We start from the raw sequence: 13,925 nt of genomic DNA, 5'->3' as shown, positions 1-13,925 counted from the left end.
TCTATGGACAAAGCACTTGTGGATATACTCAAACCTGTACTGGCTGGAAGATGGAAAAATAACATATAAGGTCTTTTCAGGCTTGTGCACTGGCACAATAGCTAATGCGCAGGTGAGGGCATGGTGGATTTCTGGTAAAACAGGACGGGAAAGTCTGATGTTTTGTGGCAGGAATAACATGACATCTGTGTGTCATGATGCTCTTTGTATTCAAATGTCCTCGTTCCCAGGGGGTCTGGCAAGCCCTTCAGTAATGTCATGTTGTCCTTTGCAGTCCATTGTGGCGTATTTCAATAAGCATGCAGGCAAAACAAGAGAAGAAGCCAAGCTTGCCTTCCTAAAGATTGTCTTCAAGTGGCCTACGTTTGGATCAGCCTTCTTTGAAGTGAAGGTACAGATTCCATTGTGTGGGTCATCTGGCAGGCGCAGGGACCCCGGGAATTGGTTGGTTCTCACAGCTCCTCCCCCTGACAGAGTATAAGGAATTCTAAAGGGAAGAACTGATGGCTGTTCGGTGGCCCCTGCCTGGGCCACGTAGACTCGTTTGCCAGCTCGCTCCCTCTAATTAGGTATTTCCATGGTACTCATCATTGTCTGAGGACCTTCCACTCATCCGTGGATCTGTCCTCTGTGCGGGAGGGCAGTGCTACTATTGCCATTTTACAGATGGGGAACTGAGGCACAGGGTAGAGTGAGATTTTCAATGGGACTTGGGCTCCTAAGCCACTTAAGAGCTTTTGCAAGTTCTGCTTTAAGCGACTTGCCTACAGTCAGCCAAGGAGTCGATGGATGAGCCAGGAATGGATCGCAGGTCTCCCGAGTCCCCGTTCATTGTCCTAGCCACAAGACCTTGCTTCCTACCCCTTGACTTGGTTCTTCCTGGATGAGATGGAGGCAGAATGGCTGGGTGTGTGGGGAAGCCGGCATTGCCACTGCCCTTCTTGGTTCTGGGCTGTAGGACTGAGGCCCAGAGCCTCAAAGGTATTTACTGCCTTTGGGAGTTAGGTGCCTCCATACCTTTGAGGATCTGGCCCTGAGTCTCCAGAACTGTCTGCCTAGCATCTCTGACCAGCACTAAGGAACCTAAAGCCAAAGGTAGTCCGAGCAAAGGGGAATGGTGCAGTTGGCCCAGGATTCCTTCAGACCAGAGGTACTAAGGACAGGAGAGTCCATGCATCAAGAAGAGGTGATCTGAGGAGGGAAGGGCCACCTGGGGCTTCCCACTGCATTCCAGCTCACCCAGTCCTAGGGCAGGATGGCTCCCCTACCAGCTGCTTCCATTGGCAAACTGGGTGGGGAAAGAAATGGAAAAGAAGGAACTTTAAAGCCGCTAATCACTTACTCATTAAAGTCACCAGGTGTTTGCGGCAGGGGTGGGGAGACTCATCATTAGCTGGATGGCTGTTACCATAGCAGTGAAGAGGCCTTGATTTATTTTGAGCTTCCTTAAAAGGATAAACTAAAGAGAACCCACGAGCGAGCTAAAATGCAGCGGGATTCTCGCCATGAGGGCGCTCCTTCTGTTGGTCTGATGGGAGGGGCCCTCAGCCACGAGTTGTCCAATCTTCCAGGCCTTTTCATGTGACTGCTTCGTCTCATTTGTAACAGCAAACTACCGAGCCAAATTACCCAGAGATCCTTTTAATTGCCATCAACAAGCATGGAGTCAGCCTCATAGATCCCAAAACCAAGGTAAGCCAGACGCCACCAGTTACTACCTGTGGAAAACTCCACCACATGCAACGGGGCCGTGCGCCTCCCAGGGCTAACGTTAGCGAACTGCGGGCGGGGGTAATGTTAGGCATCTAAATAAATGGCCTGATTCGCAGAGGTACCGAGTCTCCTCCGCTTCTTGTGAGGTTGACAGGAGCTGCAGGCACTCAGCACCTTGGAAAGTCAGGCCACTTGGGTGGAAGTCTGAACACTTTGGCCGTGATTCCAGGGTTTCTGAAAGGGACACTCTAACACAAGGTGGGGCTCACTGCTCCTGCCATCATTTGCACTGCAAGTGCCATGGGCCAGATTTGCACCCATGAGTCCATGATGAGGGTGCGGAGGCACTCTGCCCCAGCCACGATCCTGCCCGGCCCTCCCTCATGTGCAATATCCCTGTGAGTGCTCAGCTGGCTAGTGTGGCAGAAGGCAGAGCTCCTGCTCCTCCTCTCTCACCCCTTTCCCTGCTCCCCTTGCGGTGGTTTGCTCTCCTGACTGCAAAGATTGCAGCCATCGGATGTGCAAACTCTCTCCTGGTGCAGAGGCAGTTCCCTCGACATTGTGCTTTTGTACCTGCCGACAGCTGCACACGGCCCAGCCCCAGCTAGCCCTCTGTGCAAAATGGAGGGTGCCCATACGTCCCATTTTGGCCGGGACAGGCCCCTTTTTAAGCTCTGTGCTGGCCATTCCGACTTTTTTGACAAAAACGGGCCTTTGTCCTGTTTGGGGAAGAGCAAACGAAGAAACGCCCAATTTACCAAAAAAGCCGGGTGCGCCCCGGCGCGGAGGGACGTTGTGGGGGCAGTGACGCGAGGTGCCAGGCAGAGGCGGCTCTGCCCCAGCTGCAGAAGGCACAGAGCTTGGGGGGGGGTCAACTCCAGTTGCGGGCGGCGTGGAGCTCCTCGGGGTCGGCCCTAGCCCCAGGTGGCGGTGGTGGGGGGGGTGGCTCTGGCAAGCCCCAGGCCATTCCGTTTTTACTTTAGGAAATATGGTCACTGTAGCGAAATGGCTCTTACGTTTAATGGAAAGTGGTGTTAGGTACACACATATCACAGGAGTGTGTAGCCTGCCTGGCTAAATGATGAGGAAGGGAGACACAGCCGACAGCTGGCGTTTGCAAACAGCAAGGCAGGGGGTTGTTTAGGGTGGCCCCAGGGGCTACGGTTAGGCCTGAGAGGCTGAAATGAAGTCATGGGCAATAGACGCTGAAGAGCAGGAAGCACTTCCAGAGGCTGAGCTGCATTGTGCAGGGGAACAGACTTCCCAGAGCAAAAGGCTTAGGACGGGGGGGGCAAAGTTTTTGGCCCGAGGGCCACATCAGGGTTGTGAAACTGTATGGAGGGCCGGGTAGGGAAGGCTGTGCCTCCCCAAACAGCTTGCCCCCCGCCCCCTATCCGCCCCCTCCCACTTCCCACCTCCTGACGGCCCCCCTCAGAACCCCCAACCCATCCAACCCCCCCGCTCCCTGTCCCCTGACTGCCCCGACCTCTATCCGCACCCCCGCCCCCTGACCGGCCCCCCAGGACTCCCATGCCTATCCAACCCCGCCTGCTCCCTGTCCCCTGACTGCCTGGACCCCTATCCACACCCCCACCCCAACTGCCCCCCGGAACCACACCCCTTTTCCAACCCCGCCTGCTCCCTGTCCCCTGACTGCCCGGACCCCTATCCACACCCCCACCCCAACTGCCCCCCGGAACCACACCCCTTATCCAACCCCGCCTGCTCCCTGTCCCCTGACTGCCCGGACCCCTATCCACACCCCCGCTCCCTGACAGTCCCCCCAGGACTCCCACGCCTATCCAGCACCCCCTGTTCCCCGTCCCCTGACCGCCCCCCCCCGAACCAACCGCCCCCTGCTCCCTGTCCCCTGACTGCCCCCCCGGGACCCCCTGCCCCTTATCCAACCCCACCGCTCCCCGCCCCCTTACCATGCCGCTCAGAACAGCAAGACTGGCAGCCACGCCGCCTGGCCGCAGCCAGCCACCCACAGCAAGTTGAGGCTGCGGGGGAGGGGCTGAGGGCTAGCCTCCCCGGCTGGGAGCTCAGGGGCTGGATAGGATGTTCCTGTGGGCCAGATGTGGCCCATGGGCTGTAGTTTGCCCACCTCTGGCTTTGGAGCACCATTGCTTGGGACATGGAAACCCAGCCTGGATAACGCACTAGTTCCTTTCCGAGTCCTTCATCGTTGTCAGTGAGCTGTGGCTCAGACCCGGACCGGGGCCGACCTTAGATGACTTCCTGGCTAAGCGCATAAGAATTGCCTGGTGGCTCAGACCCATGGTTCCTCTAGTCCTCGGGCCTGTCTCCAACAATGACTGTGGGCTATAGGAAAAAGGCAAGAAACCCCACTGGTTTCTCCGACTCTGACCTCTTGGTTTCTGGGGGTGGGGACGGGGGCTGGTGGGACCATCTCACCTCAGGAAATGTGTTTGGTTTGTTGGGGTGGGAAGCCCAGAGGGAAATGAGGGGTGAGCTGCTGGGGGTTCAGCACATGTTCTAAGTATCTAACTGTCCTTCTGCGCCTCTTAGGATATTCTCACAACTCATCCCTTCACCAAGATCTCCAACTGGAGCAGCGGCAACACGTACTTTCACATAACCATTGGCAACCTGGTGCGGGGAAGCAAACTGCTCTGTGAAACATCGCTGGTAAGGAGAGTCCAGGGTTCTCGGTCGGTCACTGAGCACAGAGAGCAAGGGGGGGGAATGAACTGAAGGCTGAACCTCCAAAGCCGCACCCCGGGTTCAAATCCCCTTTTCGTGTCATGTTGCCTGTGTCCGAGCGTCTGGGCCAACGGGCTTTGAAATGGAAGAACAGCAGTGTGCGGCAGAGAGTCAGTGAGCTCGCTAAACATGTCCCCCGCATGGAGCTCCCCTTCCCAGCCCTGCACGCTAAGGCTAAGACATCACTGGGTCTAGCACAGCTGTTACTGGTGCGGGACTGAATCGGGCTTCAGGCAGGGGCAGTTTTGGAAGTAATTCTGCATTTTGGAAGAGGGGGGCAGGTTTCTGGAGCAGGCTGATTAATAAACAGCTGCTGTTTCCTTTTCAATGACCTGGAGGATGGTGTGGACTGCACTCTCAGCAAGTTTGCAGATGACACACATGGTAGATACACTGGAGGATAGGGATCAGATACAGAGGGACCTAGACAAATTAGAGGATTGGGCCAAAAAAAACCTGATGAGGTTCAACAAAGACAAGTGCAGAGTCCTGCACGTAGGACGGAAGAATCCTATGCACTGCTACAGACTAGGGACCGAATGGCTAGGTAGCAGTTCTGCAGAAAAGGACCTAGGGGACACAGTGGATGAGAAGCTGGATATGAGTCAACAGTGTGCTCTTATTGCCAAGAAGGCTAACGGCATTTTGGGCTGTATAAGTAGGGGAATTGCCAGCAGATCGAGGAACGTGATCGTTCCCCTTTATTCAACATTGGTGAGGCCTCATCTGGAGTACTGTGTCCAGTTTTGGGCCCCACACTACAAGAAGGATGTAGAAAAATTGGAAAGGGTCCAGCGCTGGGCAACAAAAATGATTAGGGGTCTGGAGCACATGACTTATGAGGAGAGGCTGAGGGAACTGGGATTGTTTAATCTGCAGAAGAGAAGAATGAGGGGGGGATTTGATAGCTGCTTTCAGCTACCTGAAGGGGGGTTCCAAAGAGGATGGAGCTCAGCTGTTCTCAGTGGTGGCAGATGACAGAACAAGGAGCAATGGTCTCAAGTTGCAGTGGGGGAGGTCTAGGTTGGATATTAGGAAACACTATTTCACTAGGAGGGTGGTGAAGCACTGGAATGCGTTACCTAGGGAGGTGGTGGAGTCTCCTTCCTTGGAGGTTTTTAAGTCCCGGCTTGACAAAGCCCTGGCTGGGATGATTTAGTTGGGAATTGGTCCTGCTTTGAGCAGGGGGTTGGACTAGATGACCTCCTGAGGTCCCTTCCAACCCTGATATTCTATGATTCTATGAAGCTGCTCAGAGGCCTGGGAGGTTGATGGAGAGAAGGCAAATGAGGTGGCCAAGTGTGCAGGATAAATTCATTTATCAGCTTCCTGGATGTGAGGGCAGGAACAGAGGCCATAAGCTGTGCTACGTACTCACAAGGGCCAAACCCTCCGCTGGTGTCAGTGGAGCTGCACCGATTTACACCAGCAGAGGATCGATGCATAGACTCCATTCCAGCTTTGCCCAGGGCAGTACTAATGGCTTAGCCTGTTACCCTGACTGACGTCCCTTGTCAGTGGTGAGGGCTCTGAATGTTCAGCCAGGCTAGTCACCAGGTGCATCAAAAGCCTGAGGTGCTTTATAGCAAGCCAAACAGGCAGAATCACCACTGTAGCAGTCTGGTGCTGGGCACTCTGGAACTGACTAGCATGCAGCTCAGAGCAGACATGCTGGGGGCCTAGTTCAAGTCTTAAATCCAGTACTAAGCTTCTCTGCCCACCATCCCATAGTGAACCAGAGTCAGTGATACCCTGGAATGGCTCGCTCTGGGTGACACGAGAGCATCACAGTCCGGTTTTTAGCTCTCCGCCCCCATCGGAGCAGAGGACTTGCCAGACTGAATCAGACCCAAGCTCTGTCTAGTTCAGTATCTTGTCCCCAACCATAGCCAGCACCAGCTGCTACACAGGAAGATGGAAGAACCCCACTGTAGACTGATGTGGGGTAATCTGCTTGCACATGATGTCTGACCCTGATCTCTAATAGGTAGAGATTAGCTAAAGCACTGAAGCATGAGGTTTAATATCCCTTCCAACATTTATTGCCATTAATTATAATTACTCCAGAGATTCTTGATAACTGTATAATTATCAAAACCCTTTTTGAACCTGGCTGAGTTCTTGGCCACAACAACTTCCCGTGGCAGAGTTTTCCACAGTCCAATTAAGCGTGTGTGAAAAAGTATTTCCTTGTATTGGTTTCGAACTTGACATCTTTTCATTGACTGACAACTGTCCCCTGGTTCTAGGCCTCTACCAGGCGAGGTTCAAGGCTGTCGTGGTGGGGAGGAGGGTCATTGATAAGCCTGGTGATAGTTCATACCAAAGGCATTCAAGGACATGATCCAGCGACCAGCAGTTAGGCTGTCTGGGTGATGTGTCTGATCTCTCATAACTTCCTCCCAGGGCTACAAGATGGATGACCTCTTGACCTCCTACATCAGTCAGATGTTAACAGCCATGAGCAAACAGAGGAGCGCAAAGGGCAGCAGCAAGTGAACTGAAAGAAGCCATTGGCAGGTGGCCATGGAGCTAATTCACCAGCTGAGGCCTGTGGGATACCCCTGCAGCTGGGGCAGAACCTTTTCTGCCCAGATGTGGAAGATGATCCGGACCCCTTCAGAAAGCTCATCCGACTCTGATCTTGAGGGCTCGAGTCCCATTTCCCCTTCCAGCGAGGATGACTATCTGTGATGCTGACCTCCAATTCCCCCCTCCTCCCTAGTAAGCCCTGTTTTAAACTTCTAAGCTTTCTAAGTGACAGACAGTGACTGATCAACAGAAACGCCAGCGGAATGTTTACTATCAAACCAAATGACTGAAGTTGGCAGAGGATTGTAGGAAAAAGTTGTGAGTGTCGTTTTTAAAAAGGGGAAGGTGGTCAGGGTGCCATTAAGGGCTTTGGAGAAGTTCTGGGCATCTGAGATTTGCTGATCAGTAACCTAACCCTGCTCCATTGTAGAGAAAAATCCCATCCACTCTCCTGGGGGGTATCTTGACATTACAACAGAACAAAAAGAAATCCATTTGTTCTAAAAAAAAAAAAAAAAAAAAAAAAAAGCCGAGGGAAAAAGTGCATTTAAAATAGTGGTTGGTTTGTTTCTTCTTAATCCTAATTGAACAGCCTGTACCATGGCAAAGCAATGACGGGAGACGGGCACACAACGATGGACCTATTTAAAGGTTTCATTTCTTATCCTTGTATTTATTTATTTTTTAAAGAGAATGACGGCTTCTGGGAGGCTGACTCTGGGGAGGGCCCCACACAGCTCCAAAGGCTTCACCCAATAGAACCGCTCACACACCCAACACTCCATTGTCAAAAGGATGAGACTGCGGGTTCATAGGTCAAACTGTTCTAATTAGGGGTGGCCTACAGTTCAGCATCAAATCCCTATTCAGCAGCATGGAAACGAGGCTGCTAAAGACAGCTGACCCCGCCCCCTCCACCCGAGAATGCACCTGGCAGGATGAGGCTCTTAGCTGGAAGCCTGAATGTGGCTTTAGGCCCTGAGAGGTGGAAAATGTTGGCCAGGCCATTCTGTGCTGTGTGAAACGCTGCAGTTTGAATGTGTGCCACAGTCGCCTTTCTCTGAAAGTCCAGCCTGATGCAGCAGGCTTTTGCCCTCTGGGCATCATTAAGCATAGCTCAAATGTATTTGTTCCACAGCTACTTTGTAACAATAGCAGGACAGCCAGAGGGAAAGCAGAGCCAGTGTGTAAGAAAAATAGACCATGGCTGCAGCCAAACCTCCCATCATCCTCTGCACCTCTACTGCTGTCTGCTCGGCTGTAACACGTCTGTGTTCTGTGTCATGCTGCTGCCTGTTATGTACCCTCTGCGTTTTCCGGTTTGCTTCAGGTGGGACGCTCTGATGGGGGTGGGAAGCTTCCAAATTCTGGGACCGTCTCCAATTTCTGCACTAGGCTAACCTAAAACTTTGGCCCCGGCCAGCCCCCTCGGAACTGACCTTTGTGGCTCGGCCCCCTCTCTGATTTTTAAATTTAGCTCTGTCCCATTGTGGCAAAGGAAGATTGAATAATTGGACCTGGCTATAAACATAGGCCTAGTTCCTGATGCAAAGTTAATTCAGTGGGGGCTAGCAGGAGAAAGCTACTGAAAAGCAGAGACACTTGGGAGGATGCCAGCCCCTGTGTTCAGTGCCTAGCCCCTGAGATCACAGGCTATGCCCACCTCAGCCTGACAGATGATCCCAGCATTCGCTCTCGACTGCGTCTCTTAGCACCATTGCGTTTCAGCTGAGAGTAAGACAGTCACCGTGTGTTTTTAGGAGGCCTTAAGCTGCTGTGTATATGACCACAGCTAAACCACCCAGGGTCACTGTACTGGGTTCTAGCACATACATAGCACCAAGGGCCAGGCCACTGCTCAACATGGTGGCTTGGCCCAAAATTCTGCCCTGAACTCTTGAGTCAAAGAGGGCGTCTCCTGCATCAGTGACCGGAACAGTTAGTGGGGTAACTGATCTTTTCTGCCTGTAGCTTCCACGGTTCAATCGAACAGATCATTTGTGTGGGAGCCTTTCCATCAACTTCAATGGGCTTTGATCATGCCCTTGGTTAGCAAACCAAATCTGCCACCTGTCAGTCAGATCTGCCACCAGGCACGGCATCAACAAGCCCAGGCACGCAGCTCTGAAAGGACAGTAGCCCAACCTCGGGTGTCATGGCATCAAACAGGAGTTGTGCGTGGCTGACTAAAGGGAGGATGTGGCTGATGCTGTGAATGAAATTTAAAGTCGTGTTGTATGGTTGGTTCCCAGCAACCAGTGCTTGAAAGGCATGATCTCAAAGGAGTGTGACAGCAGCTGGGACTATAAGACGCGGCTGAGGTTGAGTTTTGATTCTGGTGCCACTAACACTGGGTAGATCTCAGCAGAAATGTGCTTAGTTGGCTCAGTACCTTTGATTCACCTCATACTAGCCCAGTCCAGAACAATCGGTGTTGCATTCTCACGCCGCTCGTCCCAACACTCAACTGTTTTCCCCTGACCTTTCCCTCTTCCCCACTGCTCTCTGCCTCACTCAGCACTCTGGAGCACGGGTAAGACATTTGCACAGTCTTACTGTCCATAACTGGACTTCGCAGAGGACCAGGTTCCACACACAGTGGTGCACAAATTAACTTCATTGTTATCTCCTGCATGAGCCGCCCAGGAGCATCTGTGTATAAAATAGTGACATTGGGCCCTGTCGTTCCACTGTTCCTGTGTTTGACGTGCATGAGGGGCTACACATAGACATCTGAAGGCAGAGGATGCAACTTTGGCCTGGTTCTGAACCACTTTCCACCCATGTAAATGAGGGACGACTCCAGTGATGTCAATGGCGTTGCACTGGAGTACAACCAATATGGGGGTCAGAACTCGGCCTGCTGGGTCACCAAAATCAATCTGTCGTGGCCCTTTTCAGCTACACCCCCGGTGGCAATGGTTCGTATTTCACCCGTGACCCTACTGCTATCTGCTACATTCTTGTGAGCCCACTGCTATTTTGCCCTTCCCGTTGCCTGGCTCTGCGGGCCCCAGTAGGCCCCAGCCGTTCATTACTCTTGCTCGGTTTGTACTCCGTAAAAGACGATCACTGTTTTCAACGCTACCACAGTTGTGCCACCTCTACTCAGTCTATGCGGTGTGGGTCATGTGAGCAGCAGCCTGGCGCACACCCCATACATGCAGCAATTAGCCAGAGTGTGTGTTTCAGTTTCAGAAGTCCCTTTGGGGTTTGTGTGTGTGTGTGTGTCTGTGTCCCACCCTGCGTGTATTAGTGGCTGTTTGTTTATGTTCACACATGCAATGTAACGTGAAAACTTACGTCCGTGTGAAATACGCTAATACAAAAAATAAGACTAGGAGGACTTGTGAGAGGCTCTTTGAAGTTCAGTTCGTTGAAGAGATGGCTACCAGGTGATTTGTTCATGGTCTGTAAGTACATACATGGAGACATCTGAGAATAGAGAGCTCGGCAGTCTACCGGACAAAGCCGAAACAAGCGCCAGTGGCTGGAAGCTAGCACTAGACACATTCAGCCTAGACGTAAAGTGCACATTTTTAACACGGAGGTTGTCAAGCTATCTGAAGAGGCTCATGAACATGGGTGCCACCTTAGGGCAGACTGTCAAGATGCTAGCCCCCAGTTGGTTATGAGTTCTATGCTTAGAGTTCACCAACCAAGTAACAAGTGTGAACTCCTCAACAGCCTTAGCATGGAGTCAGGAACAGGCCCCTTGGGCACTCTGGATTATCTCGCTCCCCCCAAGGCAAGCTTGCCTTTGCGATACATGGTCCCTTACACAACACTATTCAGGGTACTCCCAGTCCCATAGGACCAGTCACTTATCTCAGGTTAGTGGCACCCCAGAGCTCTCACCAAAAACAACTTAAGAACAGCCATAGTGCATCAGACCAATGGTCCATTTAGACCAGTATCCTGTCTTCCAGCAGTAGCCAATGCCAGGTGCTTCAGAGGGAATTAACAGAACAGGCAATTACCGAGTGATTCATCCACTCCCAGCATCTGGCAATCAGAGGCTAAGGACATCCAGGGCATGGGGGGGTTGTATACCTGCCCATCCTGGCTAATAGCCACTCATGGACCTATCTGCCTTGAACTTATCTAGTTCTTTTTTTAACCCTGTTATAGTTTTGTCCTTCACAACATCCTATAATAATTAATGCTCGTTTCTTTTCCTGAATTAATAATTAATTATGTGCACAGTTAAAGATATATACACATAAATAAGTTAGTCTTTCTTAGGTTTCAGAAGGTAATAGATGCTGTTGTAAAATGCTTAGAAATCTTGCGCTCCCCCCCGCCCCCCGCGCGCCCCTCAGCATGGGGGGGACCCAGTTCCTTACTCTGAGGCATTTTTAATTCCCTTCCCCTGGAGTTCAAACTGATGGAACATATGTCGGTGCAACAAAGTCTTTGTCCTCTCATGTTTCACAATGGCTCGTTTGGTTGCAATGGGCCTTCTTGTGTGCAGGACCAGCACTTTATACTGATTAATGCTTACTTCTTGTTTGGTGAGTTACACCGAGATGAGCAAACTTTTTGGCCCAAGGGCGACCTCTGGGTGGGGAAATTGTATGCAGGGCCATGAATGTAGGGCTGGGGCAGGGGGTTGGGGTGTGGGAGGGAGTGCAGGGTCTGGGAGGGGGTGTGGTGTGCAGGAAGGGGCTCGGGGCAAGGGGTTGGGGGTGTGGGGTGCAGGAGGGGGCTTAGGGCAGGGAGTTGGGGTGCAGGAGGGGTGAGGAGTGTGGCAGGGGGCTCAGGGCAGCAGGTTCGGGGTGCGGGCCCCGGCCCAGCGCTGCTTACCTTGAGCAGCTCCAGGGTGGCAGCGGCGTGCAGTGGAGCTATGGCAGGCTCCCTGCCTGCCTTAGCCCTGTGCCACTCCTGGAAGCGGCCAGCACCATGTCCCCGCAGCCCCTGAGGGAAGGGTGGGGGCAGAGGGCTCTGCGCACTGCCCCCACCTGCGGGTACCTCCTCCGAAGCTCCCATTGGCTGCGGTTCTCCATTCCCGGCCAATGGGAGCTGGGGGGGGCGGTGCCTGCAGGCGAGGGCTGCACACGGAGCCCTCTGCCTCCCCATCCCCCAGGAGCCACAGGGATGTGGTGACAGCTGCTTCTGGGAGCAGCCTGGGGCTGACAATCCTGCAGGCCGGATCCAAAGCCCTGACAGGCCGGATGCGGCCCACGGGCCGTAGTTTGCCACCCCTGAGTTACACAGTTACAGAGGTTTACAATGCAAACACTCTGCATCACTTTATACCATGGACTGCGATGTTATAAGTGAGACCAAGGCGTGCAGCATCCTACAATCATGTCATCAAGTCTAAATACTAATCACATTCTTAGCAACATAGTGGTGTTACCGGTGTGTTAACATCTATTTTAAGCCAGACTGGTTTCCAGCTATGCATTGGTCAGTGAGGCTGAGGGGTCTTGGCATGGGCTGGTACATGGGCTTCCAGCATCCCAGAGGCTGATTAACCATTGGAACAGATTACAAAGGGCTGTGGCGGATGTGCTACCATCTGGCGCTTCAGTCATGCTTGGATGGCTTTCTAAATGCTATGCGCTAGCTCAGCCCTAGGTTGTGGGCTTGACCCAGGAAGTACTACAGCGTGACCCTCTATGGCCTGTGCGGAGCAGGAGGTCAAACTACCATCGATGAGGTTAACAGTCTCCTTGGGCCTTACTCTGCCAAAATAAAAGAGCTGTGTAATTGATGTGGCGAATGCTGATTGCTATAAAAATAAATCCAGCACTTACCTCCTTGGCTTCTGGGCATCATTAACAACCAGCACCATTACCAATTTGCTGCCCTCCTGAAAACTGAGCTGGTATTTACTTGTATGCCATAGTGCAGGGCCTTTGGCCCCACCTGGTTCTATAGATACTGATAATTTGGGGTTTTTTAAACATTTTCTAGCTGTTAGGGAGGCAAAGAAAAATTTCCCCTGTGCAGTTAGCCAGGCCTGAAACTATAGCGCAGCGCTATACTCCATTCAGCTCAACTGAGTGTTGGCTCTGAAACCTAATGATTGATGCTAAAATAGCAATAATAATATTGACTCTCCGTGCTGGCAGTTTTATTTAGCAGAAACATGCAGCGAGGCAGGGATTGCCTGTGGAGCATAAGGTTGGGGGCCCATAACGTATCGCCATGTTTTCCTCCCAATCTGAGGCTTGTATGTGAAACAGCTGCTGAATTGGAGTGCAACCTCACCAGACTGTGTGAGCTAAAGTTTATTTAAAATAGCAATTACAGTTTACAAAATGCATCATCATATGTTCAAATGCACAGGTATGGCTTAAACCTGGGAAATGCACACACGGCTCATCAGATTATTGCAAAGCTGCATTTAGCCCCTCCCGTCATGTGCCATCAGCAATCTGGATTTTAAAAAGGTGAGGCGGGCACAGTTATATAATGCCTTCTAAAGAGGAGCAACAGAGAGGGAGAGATTCCCGTACAGCAGAACAAATTAAAGCAAAGGCCAGTGCTATGGAGTGGTCCAGTCCCTAATGCACTAAACCCACAACCAGCCACCACACCTACCTTTCTTGGCCTCTCTGCTGAGATTGACAAGGAGAACAACCCCCCCCCCCCCCAATCCCCCACCACAGCAGGGGTGATGCACCTTGGCAGGGTAGCATGGGCTAGATCCTTGCACCACCCCATAGACCACAGGTATCGTAGGCCAGGGGAGGCTAACCCTCCCCTAACCCAGGCCGTGGTCCCACTCATGCTCTACCCAGAAGCCCCGCCCTTGCTCCCCTGAAGCCAGTGGGGGCTCAGCTCCAGCCAGCAGCCTGGGGATTGGGCCTGCCAGCAGGCTGGGTGGCCGGCTGGCGGGCTGGGGCAGGCAGGGGCAGCCGGAGGGTTGGGCTAGCTGGCAGCCCGGGAGTCAGGTTGGCTAGAGCGGCTGTGGTGGGCTGGCCGGCAGATGGGGCGGATGG

At 52.6% G+C, this 13,925-nt stretch overlaps 1 protein-coding gene across 5 annotated transcripts in view; it reads left to right on the top strand.

Annotated features, from left to right (window-relative positions):
• The window catches only part of MYO7A (myosin VIIA), a 116,847-nt gene extending 106,532 nt beyond the window's left edge, over positions 1-10,315 (top strand). For all 5 annotated transcript variants that reach the window (XM_054015814.1, XM_054015813.1, XM_054015811.1 and 2 more), the window contains 4 exons: positions 275-391; positions 1,609-1,692; positions 4,246-4,365; positions 6,847-10,315. In XM_054015814.1, coding sequence (XP_053871789.1) covers positions 275-391; positions 1,609-1,692; positions 4,246-4,365; positions 6,847-6,939 — 414 coding nt within the window. In that variant the 3' untranslated portion in view covers positions 6,940-10,315. The remainder of the gene's footprint in view (positions 1-274; positions 392-1,608; positions 1,693-4,245; positions 4,366-6,846) is intronic.
• Positions 10,316-13,925: the final 3,610 nt, after the last annotated feature.

The sequence above is a fragment of the Malaclemys terrapin genome, chromosome 1 (genome assembly GCF_027887155.1).
Source record: "Malaclemys terrapin pileata isolate rMalTer1 chromosome 1, rMalTer1.hap1, whole genome shotgun sequence".
NCBI classification, from domain to species: Eukaryota; Metazoa; Chordata; order Testudines; family Emydidae; genus Malaclemys; species Malaclemys terrapin.
Note: the sequence above shows the minus strand (reverse complement) of the source record. Positions and strands in the feature narration are given on the sequence as shown.